We start from the raw sequence: 27,835 nt of genomic DNA, 5'->3' as shown, positions 1-27,835 counted from the left end.
ATGACCATAACCATGACTTACCTGAGGCTTGCATATAAAAAAAAATTAAGATTTCCACTGAAGCACCAGTAGTAAGGATAAGCTCTTAACCTTAGCCTTCCACAAAAAAAAATCTCTGCTTAGCCATGCATGGCTGTGAACCAAGACTTTACCAATCAAAGAGAACACATCAGCAGGCTGTTAATCAGCCACACTTTGATTAGTTATTTTATTCAACATGACACAGCTGCTGGTAAAAGACAGGTTTCAATGAATTGCATTCAGAAGGAGGCTGCTTTTAAGGAAAGCCTTTTCAGATAGTAAACATAAAGTTTCAGCACTTTCAGATTCTTGTTTTAAAATCATTATAAACTTTCAGAGTATTTTTGCCCCCCCCCCTTTTTTTATAAATAAGATTGCATACTTGGACATCTATAGCATGTGAAAGAAAACTTTGTGATGAAAATTACTGTACATTAGGATTAGGGCTAGAATGATTATTTATTTTTTTTATAATCACTTAAATCAAACCTTGCCTGCTGAAGTTTTATCATACAGAGAGATCTCTGTCAGTATGGTATCTGTTTTACCTTTTTAGACAAGCGCACAACTGGACAACTGATTTGACTTCTCAGAATCCCTTCCTGCATAACAAATACATTTTAAAGAGAATAGGCCATGGGCCACAAAGGGATAGCATCTCACTCAAAAAAAAAAAAACACAAAAAAAAAAAAAAAAAGACCAACCATATTCTGCTTTTTTTTCTCCAATGCTTTCATAGTAATTTGCTGAGGTACCTGACTTTTCTTCTCAGTATATGTACTGCAAGAAAGTGCACTTGAGTCTACAAAGCAATCTAGAGAAAATGGTATCAAGGCACTGAATGGCTGCATTTCAGCAATCTCAGGATTACCAACACAAATAGATAAAGAGAAATTTCTAGGTCTTCTGAAAATGTGCAGAGCACAAGAAAGGTTTAAAACAAGCACATCATGTTCTGCTTCATGTTCACAGAAGGAAGAAAACAGCAGTGTGAGAGAGATGTAGCACTGCTTGTCTTCAAGAGATGGATCTGAAGCATCAATGGGTGATGATCAGGCTCCATGCCCAGGACCTAGCATCATTCAGTTCTGCCTTCTCTGTCTCTTGGTAACCTGTAGGATTTGATCAGGCTGCAAATATTTGCAATTTAGGGTGTGATGGCCTCTCTCACATTTTGTACTGTAAAGTCAAATGGAATGCCGAGGCAACTCTGAAGAAGATGCAGAACAAGCAACCTGACATCAAGTTAGCTTTTTTGTGTATTGTACTCTTCAATTGAACTTAATGAAAATTCCATTAAGAAGCTTGGAAGAAGAATCTCCCCATAATGTATAATTTCTTCAGTATGAACAAAGTAAAAAAATATTTCAAGGGCTGACCAACAGAATCAGTATAGGTAATGGAGCTGAAGGCTTCCAACTATGCAAGCACAATATGTAAATTTTTTAAGCTTCAGGTACCATTCAAGAACTAGCATCTAAGACTCATAAGGCTCCTCCAGCTTATATTAAAACTTAAAATACCTGCAAAGATCATACTTTCTTGGTACATTATACAAGGATCCACATTTTACACAGTTGTCTTGACCATCCTTAAGACATCTGATTTAATTCAGTACATTAAGCCAGGTTATCCTAACTTACACTGCCAGATCCTATGCCATGCAAACAGGGCACAGGTTCATGAAGCCTTACATTTTGTTTGCTACATGATCATAAATTTTGCATTGATTTAACACCTCTGCCCCCATGCTCTGGAAGATTGTTTGGCTCTATTTAAACAGTAGCATTCTTCAGTACTAGCCTTGCAGCCAAAATTTTTGTGGCCACTAAATCCAGTGAGCTTAATCAAATAACATAGTTCCAAACTATAACAGTTGCCCATCACAGACTGTACCAAGAATCTTTGTGGTGGAAAAACTTGCAAAAAACAAATGGGAACAGGTTCATTTTGATTAAACCTGCAATTGAAAGTCCTCTATAGCTCATAGTTAGAATTTCCAGTTGAAACAAGAAGAGAGAAAAGAGCCACTGTGCTCCAGGGGTGAAATGTGAGTGACACAAACTCATGTCCCTGGTTCTGCCTAATTTCACTCTGCTCCTCCATGTGTTTGCTCTCACTATGCTGATGGAGCAGCCTCACTCTCTGTGGAAGCTTTTCCATGTCTACCTGCAGATGCTAGGATAATGCCTTAACCTGGGTTTATATATGCTAAGTAAGGCTAGTGGTTTCCTCTTTCAGGCTTTCAAATAAAAAATAAAATAAAAAACTGTTGTGTCCATGCAAGAGTAATAGGGTTAGATCAAAAAGCTGAGATTTCCTCGACGATGTCCCTTTTGGACTTGGTTCGCCTATCTAAATATCAGCAACAGTTATCCTTCTGCAAAGTCCAAAGGGGAAAAAAAATGTTGTGGATTTAAAAGTGAAGTGAGAATTTGTTCCCAGTCATGGACAACACATGCACTTGAAGTACCTGCTATGATGGTCAATGAGAAAATAACACCACTTGCAAAGCAGAAGGTAGAACAGCTGCTTTCTGCACAACAGGAGCAGAGGTCAGGTCTGCCACCAAACAGAGCCAAACATCATTTTCCCCAGTGCCTAAGCCCTAACAAACAGCAGCTGCACACATAACATACCTGTGTTTGCAATTACTAGCTAATGTACTCTAGTATTCATGCTTGCTATGCCTGCAGAAAACACTCCTTGACGGTGTGTGCTCTCCTGCAGGCACATTAATAAATCTTGCAAATGAATGGAGGGAAATAAGGCAGTTAGCATTCCCTTGGGACTCCTCTAATGAAAGACTGCTGGGCCACAATACAATACCCACCAGCAACAGATAACTGTGCCACTGCCAAAAGAAGACCATGTGAGCTTTTCCTGCCAAAGCAAGCTGTGGCTCTGAGATACCTTGTCAGAGTCAGTTAAGAAGCAGCAAAATAAGATAGTTGCACCCACCTGTGTCCCTTCTCCAAGCAGAAGAGCTGTGAAACTTCAATTACCTTCCCACAGCAACAAATCTAACTTCAAACAGCAAGTCAGAGGCTGCACCTCTTTTTCAGCAACCTGAACCAAAGTAATGCCAAGTAAAACCAGGGTATCTGCCTTAATTAAGCTCTCCCAACATACTCATTATCACAGTATCTGAATACATATGTGTTTTGGTATACTGCTAATAGAGAAAAGCCATTGCCTCTCCATGCTTCACTTCTCTTGCGTGCCTCTCGGAGCTAGGCTTCTACTGGGAAAACAGAAAGCAATCAAGTGTCTGATGAGTGGGAGATGTGTTCTCTTGTTTGTGCAATTGCTGTGTTAACAGGATTTAAATATGCAAATAAGGAAAAAAGTATATTTATATATATTTATATATATACATATACACACTACAAGTTTTTTTAAATATCTAGCAAGTTTAGATAAATAGCACCATTTGAGCACTCAGACACAAGTTATGCATGAAGGTATATACACACGTATTTCTAACAAATCTAGATCACTTTTCTGTCCATACACTCAGCACTGCTGAGACGTTTCTGTTACTTGGTCCATCAGCAGGACTGCAATAAGGACAAGTAATGATAAATACTAAAATACAACCTCATTGAGCTGGAGCAGCACTTCATCAAGCAGCACAAAAAGACATCGAGTCACTGCAGGATAACAGCCATCACATGGTATGAATCATGAAGTTTTGTCAATACAACTCAAAAGCATTACCACTAAAGAGTTTATCACTACAACAAACTCCCCTTGCTCCTAGCCTGGCTAGCACCAAGGGGTTCCTGCTATAGTAATTACCATAACATACAACTCAAATCCCAGGTTACAACAATTTAAAGGTATTTCCATTACAATCTCCATTCCTCATCCCTTTGAACCAAGCCACAGGGTTTAGTGTTGCAGTGAACTCCTCCCCTTGCTCTTGCTCTGGCTTTGACTTATCCACAGACTGCAGTCCCTTAGGGGTGTACCTCTTCCAAGAAGAGCCTTATCTATGAAGCACAGTCTCTCCAGGGGTATACCTGCTGCAGCAGACTTATCCATAGCCACAGATGATTCGAGGTGCACCTGTTTCAGCTTGGCCTTCTCCATGGGCCACAATGCCTTCGGAGATACCTGCTCCAGCATGCCCATACCTGCAGCCACAGTCCCTTTGAAAGTTAACATGTTCCAACACGGCCTTATCCATGACTGTAGTCCTTCCAAGGGTGGACCTGCTCTGTCTTGGGCTTATCCATGGTCACACACTGTGAGATGCTCCAGCATGACCTCATGCACAGCCACTGATGTTTTAAGGTGTACCTGCTGCAGCATGGACTTATTCTTGGCCCACAATCTCTTCAAAGATACACCTGCTGCAGCACAGACATAACCATGGCCACAGATGCTTCAAGACGTAACTGCTCTAGCATGGACTTATCCATGGCCATAGATGTTTCAGGGTGTCCTGCTCCCACAGGGACTTATCCACAGTATAGTCCCTCCAACTCGAGTTCATATTGGGATTCCAGCCTGTGCAGTACAGCAGCACAAAACCAGCAGTGGTGCCCTGGTCATCTGCCAGCCCAGTCGTATGGCCATTGCTGTTCCCAGGCAGAGCACAGTAAGGTGATAAGCAGTAGAGCAGTACAGCAAGCAACAAAAGCAAAAATCAGCTGCTAATGAGCATTAGACTCTAATATACAATGAGGCAAGTGAGCCCCATGGCAAACACAAAAACTTGACAGTTAATACCTAAACAGCAATAACAGTTGTAAATTTGATCTAGCACATGCCAATCAAATATGTTGTTATTTTGAACTCTTCAAGCCCCACATTGGTTGCCAAAACGTATTGTCATGGTTTAACCCTAGCTAGCAACTAAGCCCCACACAGCCGCTCACTCACTTCAACACCCTCCCCCCTCTCAGTGGGATGGGGAGAGAATTAGAAAAGTGAGAAAATTCGTGGGTTGAGATAAAGACAGTTTAATATGGAAAGCAAACGTTGCACAAACAAAGCAAAACAAGGCATTCATTCACTCTTTCCCATAAGCAGGTATACATTCAGCAATGTCCAGGAAAGAAGGGCTCCATCATGTGTAATGGTTACTTGGGAGGATAAACACCATCACTCCAAACATGTCCACCTTCTTCCTCCATCTTCCCCCAGCTCTGTATGTTGAACATTGTCGTGGTTGAAACCCTGTCGTCAAGTTAGCCATGCAGTCCAAGTCCACTCCCCCCCCCTGCCCTTTCTCCCCCCGCCCCGCCCCTGGAGGGACAGGGAGGAGAATGGAAAGAATGGAACTCCCACAGGTTGAGATAAGAACAGCCCAGTAACTAAAGTATAACATAAACCCACTACTGCTACCACCAATAATAATAATGATAAGGGAAATAACAAGGGGAGAGAATATGATACCACCAGTCGAAAACCAGCCCGGCCAAGCAGTGAAGTAGCCCTTCCGGGTAACTCTCAGTTACATCCTGGGCATGACGTGCTGTGGTATGGAATACCTCTTCCGCTAGTTTGGGTCAGATGTACTGTCTCTGCTTCCTCCCGGCTTCCCCTCCTCCCTGTCAGAGCATGAGACTCAGAAAGTCCTTGGTCAGACTAAACATTTGAGCAGTAACTAAAAACATCAGTGTTATCAGCGCTGTTCCCCAGGCCAAAAGTCAAAAACACAGCACTGCACCAGCTGCTGAGAAGGAGAAAAAACGACTGCTACTGCTGAACCCAGGACAAGCATGACATCATAATGCATGGAATATCATTTGCTCAGTTAGGGTCAGCTGTCCTGGCTGTGTCCCCTCCGAAGTCCTTGTGCACCCCCAGCCAAATTGCTGTTAGGGCAGCATGAGAAGCAGAAATTAGTTTGCCCATAACAGCAGGCCCACAGGAAGTCACATCTGATCAGTTCTGAATCAACTGATTTTGTACAAACTGGCACACTAGAAAAACTGGGTTGTCACGAAAATCAAGCCTCCTGCAGTATCTTGTGCTACAGCCACTGGAGGCTTTCTGCCTCCTGATGCATAGAGGAAACAAGGCAGGTTTTTAGGGAGATGTAAAGTCTACACTATCAGATCTGACAGCTTTGCAGAAGGAAGAGCTTTGGGGTTGAGAGAGAAAAGAAGATCAAGCATCCATAGGATGAGAAAAAAAATCTTGGGCTGAAGAAGATGGAGCAGGAACAAGACACCCAGGGAAGTAACTGAGGGCTCAGAAGAGAAGGAAGAAGACAGGCCTTTCCTGGGAAGAGCAGTCTGCCCTGCCATGGTGAGCAGAAGGACAGTGGCATGAAGGCAGAGGCCTCTAGGAACATAATGCCAGAGCACATGCCACAGACAGGACAGAGAAGACATGCAGGGACCCCAGTGGGAACCTGGAAGCAGAGGTGAAGGGAACAGATGCAAAGGAATCCAGTCCACAGAAACTGCAAATCACAATAATCTCGGATTGTACAATCTCGCCCTGCAGATTCATATCCAGCTTCAGGTAACTGCAGAAAACTGGAAAGGAAGTATAATTTCCTTTCCCCTCCACAGCCCCCTCACACCTCTTTCTGCATCCTCCAATGCAGGGAAGCCAGCTGCCTAGCCAAAGACAGAAGTGAGCTGCTACAGTTGCAGCTGTGGTCTTGGTGACAGCTATGTTGAACAGCCCCGTTGAAGACCACATGTAATTTATCAGGTATCAAAGTCATTTATCTGTTTTGTCTATTAAATATATGTATCAAACAACAAAACACAGCAGCTGCTGAAAGATGTGTCTCTCCTCTATGTGACCAAGTTTAGCCACTGTTAAACCTCGCATGTAACCTCTTGTAAGACTTTCAGTAATTTAAGCAATAGTGAAACTTCAAGGCAAAGACATGGATGCTGACTCCATTGCATATGTATTTCCAACTCAGAAAGGCAGATGCCTGATCTCCCATTTTACCTAAAGGAACTTCTAAGGTTTTTAAGAGTCAGGATTTTCAAAGCATCTCTATAGCTACTAAGATAGCTATTGTTTCCAACAAGCATAAATGTATAGCTGAATGGCATTATTTGCATCACATTTGGTTTATTTACCCCTTTGTTAAGTGCTTGGCTATTGCCTTGGCCCTGCTGTTGCCTGAGTCATACAGAAATTGATTTCTTCTATTCATCAGAAATGTAACCCACCAAGAAAGTTATTTTTCTCATTTAGCCTGTAGACTACAAGAGCACTAATGAATTCCCCTCAGCCAGTGGATCTTTGCACACAACTGACATCAAATAGTCAGTTTAAATAGTAACAAGCACTGACAGATCCCAGGGACCCACTTACACTGGGGGCAGGGAGCAGTAGCTTTAGATTTTCATCACATCCATGTCACCAGTTATTTACTCCTTCACTCCTGAATCTGAATGATACTCTGTGGCTGCTAAGCCACAGAAGCCAGCAGCATTTTGACATTCCTAGTTGATACTGGGAAAAAATCCATATCCTCCACCAATATGAAAGTGTGATTGTTTTCTATCCTAATAAAAGTCCATCTCATAGTGTATTTGTATTAATGCAACACTCCCACACGTGAATAAATACATACATGCACATACGTAGTTATCACTGTTTGTATTTCTCTTGAACCTAGGATATCACATTTAACACAAAATATACGTATATCTACAAGACTCCAGTTTCACTTTTGGTCAACCCAGCCAGCTACATTATGATTTCTACTATTTGTCCAAATCACCCATGATCACAGAATATTAAATAAGTGAACAAAATAAGCTGACCTGGCTGGGTAGTTTTCTTATCCACTTCAAGCCCACATTACAGAGCCAGTTCACAGCTTTCCTGACAGAGTTTGTGTGTTTAACAGGATACACCTCCAATAAATATGCTCACAAACCAAATTTACGAAAAAAAAAAAAAAAGGAATTTTGGAGAAAGAAACACAGCTTTGGGGAGCAAAAGCATTGCAGTATGATGATGGTTTTTTTTTCAGTGATATCCTAGTTCACAATTGTTCCTAACAAGCTCCTAAACAAGCATGAAGTACAGTCCAAATATGCCAGTCCTACTTTTTAAAGTCTCGGAGCCCATTTTCTACTCTGAAACCAGGCATCTGTGTTCAAGTTTGGCTATACATGCTCAGGCACTAGTTTCCAAGGAAACCAGTGACTGCATGAGCATTGCAAAATGCAAGTCCTGGCTGTTTCACAAATACACTGTGGCTACCTCCGTGACACAAACACTCCAGGTAGGTGCTTTACCATTGTTTCCAAAAGACCTTAATGAAATTTCAGATGTTTAGGGTGTCAGTATATACAGTATGTATCCAAGCAACGTGCAAACTTGCAACCAAACCACTCTCTGTAGATGCTGAGAGAAAAAGAAAGGAATTATTTGTGTTGATTTAGAGTTTAATGTAGCAAATACTTTTAGTTTTCCCTGTTCTATCAGCAGTTCAAAACTAAAACACAAACCATGAATGTCAGGGACTTCTCTGCCTGCATGTACCCCCTCGAAATGGCAAAACAGCACATGGAAAACGTTTATACAAGTATTTATCCTTTAGCCTACTATAAATGCAAATATTTTGTCATCATGAGAAAGAGAATACATACCAGCAGCACAGGCATTTATGAAAGTAAGTGGCATTTATGCCACCATCTCCAGTTCAAAAAGTACAGCCTTCCAGTACCACTTCCCTCAAGGTGAGGTTCATACTCAAGGACTTCTGAAATCTTAGCATCCCACAATATCTATGCCAAGCAGGATAACCAAATAAAGAGGTACATATCAAGACAATGTGGGGTTTTTAACTCTCTGAAGGGGTAATTTTTTCCCCTTGACTCATGTTTTGCACCTGGTGTTCAGTAAGACAATGTTTAGTAAAGTCATGGAATTCACTTGCCTTCCCAGTGAGTCTGCATGCTGCAAGCAGCTGGCTAGCCTGAATTTTGTGCTACTACGTACATTTTTGCTCAGTATGAGCACTCTGATCTGGTGCGATGGGGGGTTATTCATTTCAGACAAGTAAGACACGTATTTGGGAACACAGGATGCTACAGCTCAGAACTATTTTCACAGAAAGTCTGGAGTGAAGGCATCTGTGTCCATGGTCTGGGACCTCATTTTCTGCTGATGTACTTTATCTACCTACAGCATTCACTCAATAATACAGATAAGAGGGCAAGAGGTTAACTATGTAGAAAATTAATTTATGGAGATGTATTACAACTAAAAAAAAAGTTTCTATGTTAATGACAGCCTTCCTTCATTTATGTGGTGCTAGCTCATTTAAAACTACTGTACTTGATGAATAGTTTTGTTTTGCATATAACCACCACAAAGATTTTAGTATTGTTTCTGAACAGAACTAGTTTGCTTTAAAACATTGTGTATTTATGCTATTCTGCTAAAACAAATATCAAAAAGCAGCAAAAATTCAGAAGTATGCGTTGCTTATTGCTACTGAGCAGAACTAAATGGAAACTGCAACAAAGTTTAATCTTGCCATCACTCATCAAAGCAAGAATCAGACAGAAAATGCTAAAATAAATATGTGGCTTTAACAGCTTTGTCCACTGAATTGTTTACTTTCCTTTGAATAAAACGCCTCTGGTCCTTTGAGTTACGTTCAGCATAAACATTACCTGATTAAACAAGCATACTTCACAGATGACCCAAAACACTGCATGCCAGTAAAGTCTTCTGCATAATAACTAAATACTATACAGTTATTCCTTACCACTGCTAGTAACCAAAACCTCTGAAGGCTGCATTATACAAAAAAAACTAAGCTATCAACAGTCTCACGCTTGCCACTTCACAAGGCATTAAGCAGCACTGACTCCGAGGTGTGAGTCACACGTGTGCCTCTTGCATAGAAGAAAGCCCCATCCAGCACCACCTCCACTGCCAAGCCAGACCTGTCAAAACAGTGTTAAATAACATTTGACTGACTTGCATTCACCACTATGCTTGACATGCTGCCCGTTAAAACTTCTGTCAGGAAATGTATCATTCTTCACAATAAAACCTCATCCCCGTACAGTGCAAGGAGGCTCTGCACTCAGCACCTGCTGTGCAAACAGAAGCAGAGCAAGGTGGGTATTGGGAATTCGAGAGGAGACTGCTCACAAGGCAACTCTGCCAAGCTGCCTTGCCCAGCCTTCGAGATAAATTCAGGCCTGGGCTGACAGCTAAGCAACAAGTCCCATATACCTAGATTCAACAGCACTTGCTACATGAGCAGGCTGTCCTTCACAGCACTCAAGAGCTTGTCCGTGCAAATCAGGCATCTGAAGCGAAACAGGAAAACTGCAATAGGGTGTTAGGGCACCACACTGATAGAAAGGGAAGAGAAAAGTCAATCTGTCCCCTTGACAGCCTCAAAGATGAGTGGAAAGCTGATCTTAAGGTCCTTTCCAACCCTAACGATTCTATGATTCTATGATTCAGCAAGGGCCTAAGGGAGATTATTCCACAAGGCAATGCTCTTGGCCACATCTCATATTGGTAGGCACGTCCCATCACCACTCAACACATACCAGTAAAGTCCTAACCCAAAAGTCCTAACCCCCTAGATCCTGCATACTGGAAAAAAAAAAAAAACAGATATTAATAGATGTCATTTAATCAAGCACTAGCAGATTTTTGCAGGCACAAAAATTCTTTTTCAGAACAATGTTAAACTACATTCAGATGGATCAAAGCTTTATCTCATAGCACATAAAAGCAACCACAGCAGTTAATTACTCTCAAACAAATGATAAATACATTTTAATTGGTCACTGGACAAGTCATACCAAATTACATCTTGATACTGAAAAAAAGAAAAATTAAGGTTGCACAACTACATCCATTGCTGCTGACTGCTTTTCATGTTATGTTTTCTGCAGCACAACACCAAAATCAGAAAGTAACACGATTAAAGAGGCCACCATCCCTCATCTGATTTCACAGCTCCTGTCCCACACTGCAGGAAGCAATCACTGCAGGCGTGTCTCAGTTCCTGATCACAGGTCCCTCAATCACCTCAACCAACCTTTTCTTGTGGTTAAATTATGTTGCAAGCATCCTCCAAAGTATTTCAGAAAGAGGAAAGCATGGGGTTTAAGAAAGAGGTTGAGTTTTTGGTTGGTTGGGGTTTTTTAGAACTATAGTTTGAGCGTTTTAATTAATGAATGGCTCCTGGGTACTACAGCATTTATACCACTTACAGATACCAGCAGATAATTTTATGCAGACACTCTAAATATGAAATGCTTTTCAAATATTTCTGGGGATTTTCTTACTATTACAATTACTTAAAAATATGCCCTTAATCCACAGAAGACATGCACATTCGCCTTCAAAGAACCAATTTGGCCATTGAAAGGATTTTGTTAAATCTCTTGTATGTATGTTGTACTTTTCCTAAGGCTACGCAACCAAGTGTTTGTTGGGCTTTTTTAATTCTTTTTAAACAGAACTCCTAAATACAACTCACAGGCAGCTCCTCCCCCCCCAAAACCAAATCTCTGGAATATTGGCAGATTCCCCAGCTTTACATTCAATTCATCCTAAGTCTGTTAACTCACAAAAACAAGTCATTCTTCATCTTATTCAACATTTTCTATAAATGACACAGCATTTTGCCCTTATCTCAGTTAATGACAAGGCATACACAACCTCTGACAAGAGAAGATCAGGCCCTATACATTTCCTGAGGCTCACAAGCTCTCACTTTGTTTTACATTCTGCTTCTACATTTTTTTTCTTTTCCCTTCTGGAAAACAGAATATGCTGATTACATAGTCTTCAGAATAAGCATACAGCTGTTGCCAATCACCAAATGAAACAGCCTTTTAAAATTAAAGTCCTGGGTATTTTCCCATGGCAAGTACAAAACAACGAAAGCAAAGCGACAAGAGTTACAGCTTCCTAGTTAAAAAGGCTATTCTTTAGTTTGCAGATCTGGAAAATCTTAACTGGAACAACAGTTGGTATGAATCTGGTCTCACAGTATTCTTTTCATGCTGACAGGCTGTTAGCAGCCAGGATATACCCTGTGAGAGGTCAAAGGTGTGGAAAAACAGAGCAGCAATTTTAAAAGATGAAGAGGAGATAAGGATTTGTCACTGCATTTTTCTACCATGGAAAACCACCCAGCTTTCTTCAGTTTGTGCTCACTTATTGCAGTTACTTCTTGCAAGTTATTTCCTTTGAGGGGATAAAGAAAAAGCCACTTCTTTTGGGGCAACTGGCTTCTAGTTACTTGAATAGGAAGAGTGATAAAGCCAGCATTCTCTCACTGGTCTTGTGACTTGGACGAAAATGACAGGATATGTCCCTCCACTGATTTTAGCTATAAATTCCTCATGTGAACCCACACAGTCCATTTCACATTAAAAAAACAAAAAAAAAAAACAGGAGAGAGGCAAAATAAGCCCAACCCTGCAACAGTAGCTAAAATTCTTTAACACCCTGAAACAGGTATTTTTAAGACTATATGCATCTTAAAAGGTGTGGGCTGTTTGCAAGGTAAGATCTTGCAGGACATTTAATGGTATTTTTCTATATGAGGCAATTAAATTTACTTTCATGTTTGAAAGCCATTCAGAGTTTAACCATTTTATAACCCAGAATCTGCTAGCTGGTATCACTGCAGTTTCCATAGACACTTCCCCACAGAGTCAGACCCACAGGTATCACAAGTGTACAATGACCATCATGATCACTGCTCCTCATTTCTAACGAACTTTCTACTACTACTGATCCCACCAATATCCAACCACTTTAGGTGGTCCACCAGATCAGGGGGACGGACCTAGCACCACCTAACTGAAAAAAAAACCTACAGGATACCAAACAACTGAAGATTTCCTGTGCATCCTCTTGGTGCTCCTGTTCTGGTTATAATGCTGGAAATGTTGGATACCATAGTTTCAAGAGTCACTGAGACTTGAACACAGCAAAAAAAGTCAACCTTCTTTGCATATTTTGGTAGTTTCTGTTTGCTTTCAGGTCCTTCCCACAAATTATTATCTTGAACATCAAAATGGCATCAAGATTGTGTCATATTCATTTAATCAAGACAAAGACCCTCCCTCAACCACTCACAGGCACTGTGTAAGCAATGTTTGCAGCCACACGTAGGAAAGCATAAGAAAAATCAAAATTTGTGTATTAATGATCCCAAATAAACTAGACCACTTGTGCTTCCTCACTCAGACTCCAGGTACATCCACGACTAACAGAGCAGGTGTCCTGGGTTCAGCAGTAGCAGTCATTTTTCTCCTTCTTGGTAGCTGGTGCAGTGCAGTGTTTTGACTTTCAGCCTGGGAACAGAGCTGATAACAATGATGTTTTGGTTTGGCCAAGGACTTTGTGAGCCTCATGCTCTGCCAGGGAGGAGGGGAAGCCGGGAGGAAGCAGAGACAGGACACCTGACCCAAGCTAGCCAAAGAGGTATTCCATACCACAGCACGTCATGCCCAGGATGTAAATGGGAGTTAGCCGGAAGGGCTGGGACTGTGGGGTTGGAGTAGGTATTGGTCAGAGCTTGGTCGGGCTGAGGGGGCGAGTTATCGGTCAGCTGATAGTGAGATGTTGTATTCTCTTCCCTTGTTATTTCCTCTATCATTATTATCATTGGTGGTAGCAGTAGTGATCTGTGTTATACCTTAGTTACTAAACTGTTCTGATCTCAACCCGTGGGAGTTGCATTCCTTTCGATTCTCCTCTCCGTCCCTCCGGGAGTAGGGGGAGGAAAAGAAGGGGGGGAGTGAGTGAACGAGTTGCCTGACTGTGTTTAAACCATGACAGCAGGTCATATGGATTATCTTTTAAACATGAGAACTAGAGGTAAGCAAAATACATGGCTCACATTTTCCTTTATTTATGTAGCCTTATCTTCCTTTCCACTGAGATGCTCAAATTACAACTGCTTATCAGTGCAGTTACAGATTTAGGCAAGCAGCTGAGATGACCATCTATCTCCAGAGGATATCACATCACCTCAGCGGGTGTCCACCCTTGAGCGGCAGGGCTTCTAGTCACCATAACATGAAGGCTGAAGCAGAACAGCGAATGCTTCCCAAAGCAACTTGCACTCCCGAAGCCATTAACAAGTACCTTTTCCACCTCACTGATCAAGATCTGACCCTGCAAGTTGACTTAAATACTGTAAAGAGTACTGGAGTATTAACCATGACCGATATGAAATAGTCAGGCAGGTGCTGTGTGTTACACCCCACATGAGACTACAGCAAGGCATTTATACAATGAGCAATTAAAAGTTCAAGTTAGAAAATGTTACTTCAAGGTTTTGTCAGGCTTCCCACATGTTTTACCACACACATCAGAGGCTCCGGGCTTGTTCTGCTGAAACCTGAAGTGCTTCCTTGAGCTCTGGGGAGCTCAAGTCACACACTTTGAGGCCACCAAGGGGCAAACACCTGCCTGTCCCTGACAGCAAAAAACAGTATTTTTGGTTGTGATACTCTGTGCTACACTTCAACCAAGGAAATGATGCTTCTGGGCCACCCCATCCAACCTTAGATGTCTAAAAGACACCATGGCTTTCACACACCTACTCTCCGGCCCGCGCCTCAGCCCACTGGCCGTATGTGGGTAGGCTGTGCCTCGCAAGGCCTGACAAAGCCTGGCCTCCCCTTCTTGCGGTGGTTTTTGTTTGCTCTGAGGTTTCGTACGGGATGGGTTTTTAACCACCAGTTTCTCCCCACTGCCCTGTTGAATTCGGAGCTGCGGCCGTTCGCCTTAAAAGGGCAAAACATCTGTGGATGAACGGCGGCAGGAACTGGGAGCCGGGCAGGCAGGCCGGCCACACGGCGGCCCAACCCGGCCGAGGATCCCGCGGCGGCGGCAGGGCCGTCCCACGGCTGCCGCCCTCCCTGGGCGGGCTGCCCCGGCGCGGCGGTTGCCAGGAGACGGCGGTGTCCCGCCATGGCAGCGGGAAGAGCCGAAGCTACACGGGCAGGGCAGGGCCAGCGGTACCGCTCGACCACAGCCCGTAACCAACAGGGGAAACAGACAGCTCCTGCGCTGACATCCCCAGTGGGCAGTACCTGGGCATCACCCCTCGCTGCTGCCCCACCGCGTCTGCAGCACCTGCGCCATGCGCACCACCACCGCCTCAGCCCGGGAGTACACCCGGGACCCATGTGGGGCTGGTGAAGTTCCCCATGGGGCTACAGAGGGGCCTCACTGAAGAGACGCAGAATCGGGAGACCGAGTGCCCCGTCTACCATGTGCCTTAACAAGTGGCTGGGGGTGACTTGCATCCGAAAGCCCACCCAAAACAAGAACAACCCCAACTACTAGGATGGCTCCAGCCATCCTCCTCGACCCACGGCTCCCTTTTAATTCAGCGAGGAAGATGTCAGCTGCAAAGGGGAGGTGGATTTGCCCACCGACTGGCAGCGGCGATGGGGAGGCCGGGCCCCGATTGCCGCCAGGCGGGGGACACGGCACGGCAGACAGGCAGAGGAAGGGAGCGCTGGGCCGCCCTCCACTGTGCTTGCACATGCAGCCTGGCTCTTTAGCGGCAGATAACCTCTTTCTCTCTCTTTTTTTTTTTTTCTCCCCTTAAGGAGCGCTGAACCAAATACACTGCGATTTATTAGATAGGAAAGGATACGCGGGGGGAGGGAGGGGAGAAGTGGGTGATCCCGCTCCTGGGAGGTCTGTGTTTTCTCTATTAAATCGCTATAATTTGCCTAATCTGCAGCAAGTGTGAAACCAGGGCAGAGCATCTCCCAGGCGTGCTGTGAGCTGAGGTTGTCCGTAACTTTCCCTTCCCGCCGCCTCTCCACCCCCCCCCACCTTCCCCCGCCGGCACACGCTCCACCGGACCAGGACGTTGCAACGAGCCCTTGTCACTTGCCTGCCTTTCCCCATCCCCCAAAACACAGACACCCACGGGACAAGGGACGCTACAGCACAGTGGGAAGGTTACTGGAGACCCGGGCAGCGCACCCCGCCGGGTTCCAAGTTTCCCTGCCCTGTGACTCTCTGCCTGCAGGACGCCGCTCCTTTCCGGAGGGGAGAGACCTCTGCGTTTCTCCCGCTCCCTTCCGCAGCGGTAAAGCCCCCGAGACCACGATGCGCGCCGGTTCGAAAGCCTGCAGCAGAAACTACCCCGATCACTGACTGCCCTTGCCCAAACTCGCCGCCGTGCCTCCCCTAGCGGGATGGGGGGTTGGCCGAGTCCGACAAGAGCGCGGTTCTCCCCGCACCTTCGGGTTCGCTCCTGTAGCACATCACCCCGAGCCCAGAACCCTCAACTTTCCCACCCCGAAGGGTGCGGGGGCAAACGGCATCCAGGGCGGCTGCGCTTCGGCGTTCTGCACCTCCCCCTACCTCCCTCCCACCACCCCTCCGTCTCTTCCCTGCGGGCGGCGGCAGCGAGGACGGGGGTATCCGCCGGCCGCCTCGCAGGCGGCCAGGGGAGAATGGAGTGAGGGGAGCTGAGCGCGGCGCGTGGCGAGGCGAAGGACGGAGGGTTCCGCTCCCCCTGGGTGATGGGTACCCGGGGTAACCCCCCTGCTTACTGTGGGCTCTTGGGGTAGAAAGGGAGGGTGACGTGGCTGAGATCCTGGATGTCAAAGGCGGTGGGCTCGGCCGAGATCGCCTGCCGCTTGGTCCTCTGTTCCCCCTGCAAGGTGCCGGCGCTCTGCTGCTGCGCCTGTTGGGTGGCGGGCCGGATCACGGAGCGGTACTTGTCCAGCTCGTTCTGCAGCTTCTGGATCAGTTCGTCCTTCTGGTCTAACTCCAGCTCCAGCTCGTCGATGAGCGCATCCCGCTGCCGCAGCTCCTCGATCTTTTCCTGCAGCGCGTACTGTAAATCCCGCAAAGTGCCCATGGTCCTGCCGCCTCGCTCGCCCTTCTCCTCTCCCGGCAACTTTCCCCTCCGGGCCGCCCGCCGCCTCCCTGCACTTGGGCCAACTTCACCTCCGCCACCCCCTCCGGCCCGGCCCGGCCCGGCCCGGCGCGGCCCCGCTGCCCGCCGGGGCCCCGCCGCAGCCGGACCCCCTCCGCCGGCACCGCGCTCCGCAGCCGGGTTGTTAGGGGCGATTTCGATCCGCCTGCGTCAGGCTAGGCTGGAGAGGGAGCGGGAGACACACTCACGGAGGGGGAGGGAAGGAGGGAAGGCGGCGGGAAGAGAGGCAGGGGCGGCTGCGAGGATGCACATGCACTCCCCGCTCCCTCCTTCCCGGCCCCGCCGCCCCCCCGCACCGCCCACAACCCCTCGCCGCCGGCCCGCGGGGTCGCCCGGCGGGGGATGCGGGAAGGGGGCTGGCCGAGAACAGCTCCGCCGCCGGGAGCCTGTGCCGAGCCCTGCCCTCCCGTCCTTTTGCAGGAAGAGGCCATCAGGCAGGTCCAAACCCTGGGAAATGGCTGCACAAACCTGCCCTCTCCGTCCCGCTTCAGGGGTGTCCCCTGGTTCTCTCCCTTCCCATCCTCTGCTCCAGTCAAAGGTGCTACTTTTTACCTACAGAACTTGGTCGGCTTGTCTCCAGTTTACTTTGTTTTTCTTAAGTAGCCAATTTTTGTGGTCTTCTCTGAGTGAAAGCACAAGCCACTGCCTGGCATGATTCCTCCTCAGCCTCAGCAAGCTTTCGGCTCCAAAAACCCAGATTTTAATGTGAATATCGGTCAAGTATGCCTACAATGGAAACGCCTGGAGGCAGGGCATATGGGTCTTAGAGCACTAAAACCACCCTAACTGAAAATATGGGAAATAGACTGACTTTCTGTTTAGCCCATATACCCACATAAAAGCATAAGCTAGTTTCTGCTATACCAAACACAACAGGATTTTCCCAGTGCGACGCTTCATGCACTAGGATTTTCTGCATGCTGACAAACCGCTGCACACCGATTCTACCTATGTGATACAGCCCATGGGTCTGCAGCACAAAAATAACAAAATAAAATAAATGAGCTGAATCGGCTGAGCCCTCGGTGCCAAATGGCTCTGTTTTTTTCTTTGTCTTGCCTGCATTTGCCAGGCGCAGAAGGGACAGCGATGTATACTCTAACAATGCAGCTCCTGGGCTTGGCCCTCAAGGGCAGAAGAGGGATCTGTGGGCAAGGAAATAGCTGGTTTGGGGGTTTCCTGATAAGATTGCACAGTCTGGAGGAGTCAGGGGTAACTCCCCCTTCCCCCCCAAAGCCCAGCCAGGCACTTGGATGCTTTCAGGGCAGCAGAAGCAGCTGCTTCAGTTCCGTCTCTAGGAGTCTGATTTGGAGATAAGAGAGGTAGGATGCAGCCATGGATACATTCTTTGGAGGTGAGTGGTACCTATGTGTTTATATCTGCTGTTAGGAGCATGACTAGATCACGCATTCGGGCAGTAGCTGGAAATGAGAGAAATCCAGACAGAGACCTTATTTATAGGATTGAGCTTTTTCGGTTGGGTTGCTGGGGTTTTTTAATTGTTACATTCTGGTGCTTGGCTGAGTCCAAAGTTCCAGCTTTCAACCTGCAGCTGGTCTTTATAAAATCAATTTAAAAAAAAAAAACACCAAAACCGTGGATGAGGAATTACAACTGCTCCCTTCTCAACACTGTTGTTTGAAAGGACCTGGCCTATGTTCATACACATGAAGCTTTGCAGGTTCTTGAAGGTATTTGATACTTCCTGTGCTTGTTGAGATGCGTGTGAAAAAAAAAAAAAAAAAATCAGGTTATGCAAAGTGCTTCAGTTTCCAGTCCCTTGATACAGATGTGCCAGGCACAAAAGCAAAGTCCCGGTTGTTTTCACAGGTTGCCAACACACTTTAAGTTCAGACAGCATTTTTTACTGTGTATTCCCTCCGTTTCAATCTTGCGTAACTTGCTAGGAACAAAAGTACCAAATATCTTCTGAACATTTCCATTTTAAAGACAACTGGCATTAAATAGATGCAATCCTGCTACCTACAAACTAGAAATCAATCATAAATAAAATATTTTAATAGCATTTGGCCAACATGCTTTAAGTTTTATTGTTTTCCTCCCTGCAGCAGTGATACCAACTTCTGGATGAGGGAGACAGTGATACAGCTAACTGAAGCCCACCATGCTTCAGAAAAGTAACAGCCCTGGAGCAAACCTTGTACATAATTTCTCAATGGCAGGCAGTAAAGTCACATTACTTGTTTTTTATTAGAGGTGCACAGCCTGGCACTGAGACAACAGTACCTAGAAAAGAAAGGATCCAGAGAAAACCATGAGAAATTATGGGAAATAAAACTGGCAAGGAATTTACCAGCTAATAGCTAAAGAAAATATTCATTTACAGGTGGGAAGAAGATTCTCATAAGACCTACAAGGTCTAAAGAGAGATTTTTATGGCTCAGTTTCAGATTTGGGACGGTAACCAGCAGTCATCAAGTCTAAGGCTGGTCTTCCCTGATTTAAGGATGAGGCCAAAGCAGCTCAAAGGACTTACACAACTTGAAAGCCAAATTCTGTCACAGGAAGACAGCCAGCAGGTGCCTATTTTCGGCTGTTCACTGCTCTCCCAAAGCAACCGTTGGGCGAGTGCAGATCTCCTCCCTGTGGTTCATACTTAAGGATTTCCTAGTACCGGCTGGTACTAGGATCCCAGCCTGGATCCCAGAGTACTGACCCACTCTGATAAAAGTAAATCCTCTCATCTCATTCCTTTCAACTTAGAGTTTCCAATAAAAACATCTCAGACTCTCTGAGCAGCTGCTTTGTCTTCTTGATCCAGCGAATGGAAAGAATCAGCTTTAGGGTGAAGAATGGCAGGAATGCACCAACTGCCTTGGTTTCGGGAGGATGGGGCGAAGCTGCTTGCAGTTTCTTAAGAGAGCCTTTGGCTACAGTAGTTCTAAAACTTTTCTGATCTGGCCCCTGTAATACTCTGCCTGGATGTCAAGTAGGCAGGAAGCATCTGCAGACAGCATCCTCTGCCTCCCCCCCGAAAACATGCACTGTGGCTGCTGATGGTAATCGTACAAAACCGGGATGTTCCTTCTTTTCAAACAGGCTCTGATGTACTCACAATATTTCCTCTCTGCACGGCTCCTACATTTTAATATCTTTTGCTTCTAAACCTTTCAAGGATCATCTGTCACCAAATGCACCCACTCAATACCATCTTCAAGCTAAAAACATATTTGAGAGCTCTCTATTCTGCAGACATTTCCCTGGTCTCACCAGTCAAAGCTCAGGTAGCAAGTGGGATTACTGACAGGCAAATGTCACCTTACTACAGCCAACCATGACAGCATGGTTAGAGAAGCTGGAGTTTCATCACCAAGTACATACATAAACATTTTCCTCTTCCTGCTAGCACTTTTTTTTGCCCCTGCCTAATCCATTCCAATCTACTTCTTTCCCAAAATATCTACAGGAGCAGATGAGCCTAGGATTGAAACTTGAACTGCTTGGATTTTGCAATATATTTCTCTGCTTATCAGGGCTTAGTGCAGATTTTGAAGGGTATATGACCTACAGGACTTTACCCACCACTGGCGCACAGCCATTTGCACAGCCAAATGCGTTCCCTGTGTGCATATTCCTATGTAAAGAAGGAAGGACTAAAAATACAGGAAGATGTAGAGGAAAGCAGCATATACGTGAACTGAACTCTTGCAAAAAGCCTGTTATAAACAACTTGAGTCGCAGTTCACCCCTGCAAGTCACCACGTCTCGTCTGTGGGATACTATCTGCTATTCCACCATTCCACCACCCACAAAATTCACGCCAGTCCCTGAGGCAAAGGAAGAAATGCCACCTACTGATACACGAAAACATCTGGCTCCTTCCTAGGGCACATCTGGCCATTCTTTTTGCCTTTTGTCCCAAACAGAGTGCCTCTGGGAGCTCATTCTGGGGCCATGGTGCCCTACAGATTTGTACAGTACAGCTGGAAAATAATTTAGCACCCAAGGACTGGGAATGATGCTGGAAGTCCTTTGTCAAAGCAGCCCTGCCAAGACCAAGGATCAGGAATTGGCAATATCTGGGAAGTGCTTCAGCCCTATTTCTCATTACATTGAATATTCCTCCTTATTTTGGTCCTTTCTGGACTGAAATGAGAGCTGAAACCTATTTGTTCTTCCCCACTGAAAGAATGGGAATATCTAGGGTTGGGCACTCTTGCAGTGAGTGCTGTCTTTTAAGCCCCATTGATTCTGGAGTGCTTAACTGGATTATCTTGAGGATTTTCCTGAAGCATGGAGAGTCTTTCTATTATCAATAAGAAATGTGGAGAAGGTCTTGTGAAGAGCATGCAGCCACTCCAGTCTGCGCCCTAGGAAATCCTCCCAGGATGAGGATCATTTGGAGAGAGTGCACTGAGGAAAAAAAATATAAATAGCTGAGGACATATTTACAGTACCAAAAAATGCTCACTGTAGAGACAAGAAAAAAATACTAGTGTGCTGTACTACAATTGGTAAGATGCCTAACATTTTATATCATATTAGGGGCTTACATAGCACAAAATGAAATGTTTACATCGTGGAAGGCAAAATAATGAGACTTTATGAGTACATAATAGCACAGAATTATCCATGTAACATGGTGATTTCAAGCCCTGGTCCCCCTCATGTGCAGATGCATGTGTCAGATTCAGATTGAAGTTTCACATTCCCAGAATACAGAAGTTTCTGTAGTTTACAGAAATTACAGACCCTTTGCCTTTTGTAAAGCATCTGCCATACTTTAGCCAGGCTTTTTCTCCTGTGATCGCATGGAATGTTGGATTTTCAACAGCTCACCCCGTAAGATGTTAGTGGTAGCAGTGGGTCTCTGCATCCACTCACACAGTGCTAGTTCAGCTTCTCATGAGTACCTAGGGAGTAAAAAGGGATGCTACAGGCTTACTGGTAGGATCTTCTCATAACCTCAGCCTACATGAAATCTCTGGTGTTGCGCTTCCTCCAGGAAAGAGCAAACACATTTTCTGTGCACACCCAGGTAAGAGCTGCAAATAGCAGCAGATCTCCAGGCATGGGAACCACAGTTCCTGATCCTGATTCCTCTTGTCCATGCACAGCTCAAGTGACCAGCTGATTTTTACAACCTTCCAGAAAGGGTTAGACTGCCCAGCAATGTCAGGCAGAGCTTAGACATGTCTTCCCGTGGGCTGGATTAAGCCAGAAGCTGCTTCAAAATGATTCAGTTGCCTTAAGAAGTCTCTTTAGGCTCATGTTAAGCAGCAACTTGTTCTGAAAACTGCCAACATAAATACTTACTGCTGTTTTGCAGTTACTACAATTAGACACTGACTATGCCCCTGCTTTTCTCAGCAGTCCCAGGGCACTGAATATGTAGAGTGAAAGCAACATTTAGACAAGGAGAGCCCTGAAAATGCAGTTTGCTTCTGCTTTCAGCCTTAAGCTACCAGCAAATGAACTCAGGGACCAATTAAACTCAATGTAAGGAAGCAGATGTAGTCAAGAGATACAGGATATAAGGGAGGTGAAGTTTGTAGAAAACCTCAACTCAGTTGACATTGTTGGAAAAACAGATTCATTCTAGCTCTCACACACATTTCTCTGACACTGGGGGAAGCTGAAATTCTTGAAGAATGATGGGACCCACATGCTGGATCTGATTTTTGCAGAGATGGCCAGGATAGCCAGGTTATTTTCCTTGTACTCATCAACTAGCGTTTAACCGCTTGGAACGGCTCATGATCAGTGACCCTTTTAACTTCACTATTAAATATACATTCCTCCTCCTGCTGTGTGACATCTCAGTGTCGCAGTGAAGGTATGGGAGAGATCAGTAACTCATCCATCACTCAACCCACACGCCAAATGGTGTGCGGTTACTGTCTGAGGTCGAAACCATCCCCGTCTGACCACACAACAGAGATAACATCCTATTGCTAACCAAGCTTGGCAATGTCATTCAGTCATTGAATGATCAACATGCAATTTTATACCAAAAGTTCTCCAAACCTCACTTTTCAGAGACAAGACCCTTACAAACCCATTGACACAAACATAAACCCTACAGCTGACTAACACGTGCTGAGTATCACCTTTGTATTGTGTTGCTTAGGAAAGACATGTGGGCAGAATATAGATCTGACCTTACCATGTTACATGGTCCGGGCCATCAGGAACTCAACAGGCTGTCAGGACACCTGGGGTGAAATCCCAGCTTTCTGCCATTGTTCTGAATTTGCCTGTTCCTACTAACCTTCTCCATGCTAGATCATTTCTTCATTTGTCTTTGTGTGGGACTCCAGCAGACAACAACAGCTTCTAGAGGCACAATTCGGAGTAGTGGTTCTTGCATCAGTATTGGAAGTATGCTGGTAAAAACTTGCATTGACCAAAAGTGAGGTTTGTCTTCTGAGCCAACCTGCAATTCTTCATGGTATACTTTTAAAACGTAACCCAAACACGGCTAAATTCTTCAGCTGTTACTATGCAGTTACATCTTTTCCTTTCTCCAACCTCAATCACCTTCTGCAGTTTGCTGATTATTTTAGTCATGGTTCTCTGGTTGCAAGAGGTGGAAAGCAAAGTACTCAGGAAGGTACAAACAGTGAAAGACTTGTTTTCCCCTCAAATTATTTTAATTGATAACAGCTCATTTCTGCAGCCTGATTTTGAAACTGCTTGATGCTATTCTTAACTTCACCACCTGGTTTAACAGTGAAAACCACTTGCCAGCCCTGAGTGCAGTTCCAGGTACTCTCATCTCATTGCCCTTTTGGACCCTGCAGTGCTTCTCATCTCTACTTGCCAGCAGTGCAACTACCTTGGCCTGTTGGGCTGATTTACCCAACCTTCAACACAATTCATTTATATCTGAAATTTGATTAGAAATAAAAACATATTCTGCTACCACTGATACGAAAATAACCAGTGAGTTACCATTATTTTATGATGAATGCATTGAGAAGTGCACTGTGTCTTTGTGTAATTAAATTAATTCCCCTGCTTATTAAAAACATTATTTAAATGTTTCAGGGGTTTATAACAATAAGCATGAACCATAGATTTTACGCTTTGGTTTACATGCCTGGGAAACACTCTGGTGTGTCTTAAAGATAAGTAAGTGGCACTGAAAGCTGTCTTCCTTTTTAGGAACAGATCTGTGTTAGAATTTACTCTGAAGTCTTTGACATCTGCATGTCCTGAGCAACTACAGATATTTCACTGAAGTGCCAAGCTTTCATTCAAGTATCAACAAGTGTTTACGTCCACAATTCTAGTAACACTAAACACTTCCTTGCAGAAAACATTTCCAGAAAAGGTTTGTACTCAAGAGTTGAGCCCCATCATGTTTTAAGGCTCAGAATAAATGACTGCACCCCACAGAGGACCCAGCTCATCAAGGTATGAAGGAAATATCCATGAATCATTCAAGCACAGTCTGCAAACAGGGCTTCACATCAGGTTTCGCAAAGGTTTTACAATGCTCCACTGACTTCTACAGCTATTTCATATTCATGCTTGGGGAAAGTTCATCAACTTGGGCACTCTGAGTGTGTAAAAATATTTATGCTCACAGTTTGTTCTTTGTCGGTGTTTGCTTGAAACAATTGCTCTACTCATCAGAGCATTAGAGGCTGGTGTTCGCCTGATTTCCTAAGCATCGCCAACATCTTTCAACTGACTGCCCTGCTGTGCTGGGTGAATTAGGGAATGGGCAGCACTTTTATTCTCACCTTTCTGCACAATTTCTGCTTCAAATCAGCAGCTAAGCCACTGGGTAAGGTGCAGGAGTGCAACATGCACTTTGGATCTCCGTGCTCTAAAAAGAAACATTTCTAGGTTGGTATTGACCTTTCATAGGCTAGTTCTCTGCAAGAACTGTTTCTGCTGAAGCTTTATCATCTAGGCTTTTGCTTGAGCAGCTTGGCCCAAACAAGAGGGCAATTTCTTCATACCCTTGTTTATGCAATCCATATACACCAAGCTCACCTCATACAAAGCTCATATCGTGCAAACTCATCTTCAAAGCAGCTGATGTGCTGTGAAAGGCCCTCATGTTGTTAGAATAGGAATAATCGATACTGGTACACAGCATAAAAGCCTGCATTGTGGCAGACAGGAAGGCAATGTGTATTTTATACTTCTGTTCTCTGGAACAAAAGTGCAAATTCACAACCCGCTTCAAAAATCCCCCTGCTCCTTTACAGATACACAAAATTCAATTTGTTTGTCGGTTGGGATTTTAAACCCACTGTTTTCCGTTTTTGTTTAAAAGCCACGACTTTCAGCAAAGCAACTGTTTTCAGCTCATGATTTGGGCATGACGTAGCATGAAGCACTGTGTGCCACTTCCCTACGCAGTGGGTGTTTGGCCCAGCTCTGTTCCCTTACATGGCCTGCAGCTCTGGCAAGCACAACATTCTCCACATTCTTTCCTTTTTCCCCTGCTTTTTAGTTCTCATTTCTTTTAGAAGGAGAAAACGCAAAACACAAGGAGTAATGCCGCCCTCTACTGTCCTGCTCTCCCAGTTGGATCTGCTCAGTTGCAAACCTTCACACCAAATACTTGTTTAACCAACATCACCACAACATCACCACAACATTAAAAACGAAAAAACAATCCCAACCCAAACCGAACAAAACACTCAACCAAAAGGCAATAAATAAACAAAAATATGCATTCACTTAAAAAAAAAAGAGAAGACACACCATGGGCGTCAAGAGTATTGCTCAAGCTCAGTTTTGTTCCCACTCATATATTAATATAGCTTATTTCTCAGCAAAAGAGTAGGATTAATAAGTTTTTCTCGAGTTAGCTCCTACAGTTCTAAAGAAGTGGCATATTAAGGGACATATTTATATAAGACTGAGTATTTATAAAACCATTGTACTGTCTCTCAGTATGTCCCTTACAGTAGTCAAACTCACAGCCTTCTTTCTTCTTAATAGTCAGTTTACTTGATAAATAAATTATTTCAGAGATCTAATAACTCTACCTGCAAGTCCCAGCAGGCTAGACGTCACATATCAGGTGGGTTTTCTTTACCACACCTGTATGTGTTCCCCCTAGAAAGACACAAAAGATAGATTGATTTGTTGAAAGTTTTCATCAATTATTTGATTCAGTAATAGACATTATATCATTGGTTTGCACAGTTTCTTGCTTTTGGCTCAACACCCAGTATATGTTGCCACTATGATAACATGAAACAACTCCAAGCATGTACATAAAAGTCAGGATACAACAATCTAAAAGTATGTTTCTTTTAGTACTAACGACAAATTGAATAACTGATGTGAAAAAGGAAGACACATCATTTTCTCTATATAACACAATTCTGCATTTATAGAATCATAGAATACTTAGGGTTGGAAAGGACCTTCAGATCATCCAGTTCCAACCCCCCTGCCATGGGCAGGGACACCTCACACTAAACCATGTCACCCAAGGCTCTGTCCAACCTTGCCTTGAACACCACCAGGGATGTAGCATTCACAGCCTCCCTGGGCAACCCATTCCAGTGCCTCATCACCCTTACAGTAAAGAACTTCTTCCTTATATCTGATCTAAACTTCCCCTGTTTAAGTCTTAACCCATTACCCCTTGTCCTGTCACTACAGTCCCTAATGAAGAGTCCCTCCCAGTGCCTTTCAGGTACTGGAAGGCTGCTCTGAGGTCTCCACGCAGCCTTCTCTTCTCCAGGCTGAACAGCCCCAACTTTCTCAGCCTGTCTTCATACAGGAGGTGCTCCAGTCCCCTGATCATCCTCATGGCCCTTCTCTGGACTTGTTCCAACAGTTCCATGTCCTTTTTATGCTGAGGACACCAGAACTGCACACAATACTCCAGGTGAGGTCTCACAAGAGCAGAGTAGAGGGGCAGGATCGCTTCTTTCTACCTGCTGGTCACACTCCTTCTGATACAGTTGGTTTTCCGGGCTGCAAGCGCACACTGAAGCTGGCTCGTGTTAAGTTTCTCATGGACCAACACCCCCAAGTCCTTCTCTGCAGGGCTGCTCTGAATCTCTTCTCTGCCCAACCTGTAGCTGTGCCTGGGATTGCTCTGACCCAGGTGTAGGACCTTGCACTCGGCATGGTTAAACTTCATGAGGTTGGCATCAGCCCACCTCACAAGTGTGTCAAGGTCCCTCTGGATGGCATTCCTTCCCTCCAGCGTATCAACCGAACCACACAGCTTGGTGTCATCGGCAAACTTGCTGTGGGCACACTCAATCCCACTGTCCATGTCAGCGACAAAGATGTTGAACAAGACCGGTCCCGACACCGATCCCTGAGGGACACCACTCGTTACTGGTCTCCAGCTGGACATTGAGCCATTGACCACAACTCTTTGTGTGCGGCCATCCAGCCAGTTCTTTATCCACCGAGTGCTCCACCTATCAAACTGATGTCTGTCCAATTTAGAGACAAGGATGTCATGTGGGACAGTGTCAAATGCTTTGCTCAAGTCCAGGTAGATGACATCAACTGCTCTACTCCTGTCCATCAGTTCTGTAGCCCCATCATAGAAGGCCACCAAATTGGTCAGGCAGGATTTCCCCTTAGTGAAGCCATGCTGGCTGTCACCAAGCACCTTGTTGTTTTTCATGTGCCTTAGCGTGCCTTCCAGGAGAATCTGCTCCAAGATTTTGCCAGGCACAGAGGTGAGACTGACTGGTCTGTAGTTCCCTGGGTCATCCATTTTCCCCTTCTTGAAAATGAGGGTTATATTACCCTTTTTCCAGTTGTTGGGAACTTCACCTGTCTAATTCTTGTCTAACTTTGTCTAATTTCTTTAGATTTTAAACTATTCGATTTTCAGGAGACTGAATCTTTTTACTTTCTATTTATATTCCTTCATAAATTCTCAGAAAAGTCAATTAAATTAAAATAGCTCATGCTAATGCCACCATACATATAAA

At 44.7% G+C, this 27,835-nt stretch overlaps 1 protein-coding gene across 3 annotated transcripts in view; it reads right to left on the bottom strand.

The window, feature by feature from the left end:
• PRKG1 (protein kinase cGMP-dependent 1) overlaps positions 1-27,835 on the bottom strand; it is a 483,102-nt gene that overhangs the window by 431,138 nt on the left and 24,129 nt on the right. Inside the window, exon 1 of one of the 3 annotated variants that reach the window (XM_061446714.1) lies at positions 16,546-17,423. The exons of 1 other annotated variant lie outside the window; for it this stretch is intronic. In XM_061446714.1, coding sequence (XP_061302698.1) covers positions 16,546-16,856 — 311 coding nt within the window. In that variant the 5' untranslated portion in view covers positions 16,857-17,423. Of the gene's footprint in view, positions 1-2,983; positions 3,089-16,545; positions 17,424-27,835 lie in introns of those variants that run through there. One more of the 3 variants, XM_061446725.1, reaches the window with a different exon arrangement.

Source organism: Pezoporus flaviventris, unplaced genomic scaffold, assembly GCF_033815535.1.
Source record: "Pezoporus flaviventris isolate CSIRO_AGI_PZ_B2104156 unplaced genomic scaffold, CSIRO_AGI_Pfla_v1 ptg000001l, whole genome shotgun sequence".
In the NCBI taxonomy this organism is placed as follows: Eukaryota; Metazoa; Chordata; class Aves; order Psittaciformes; family Psittacidae; genus Pezoporus; species Pezoporus flaviventris.
The sequence above is the reverse complement of the archived record's forward strand: the minus strand, read 5'-3'. Positions and strand labels throughout refer to the sequence as shown.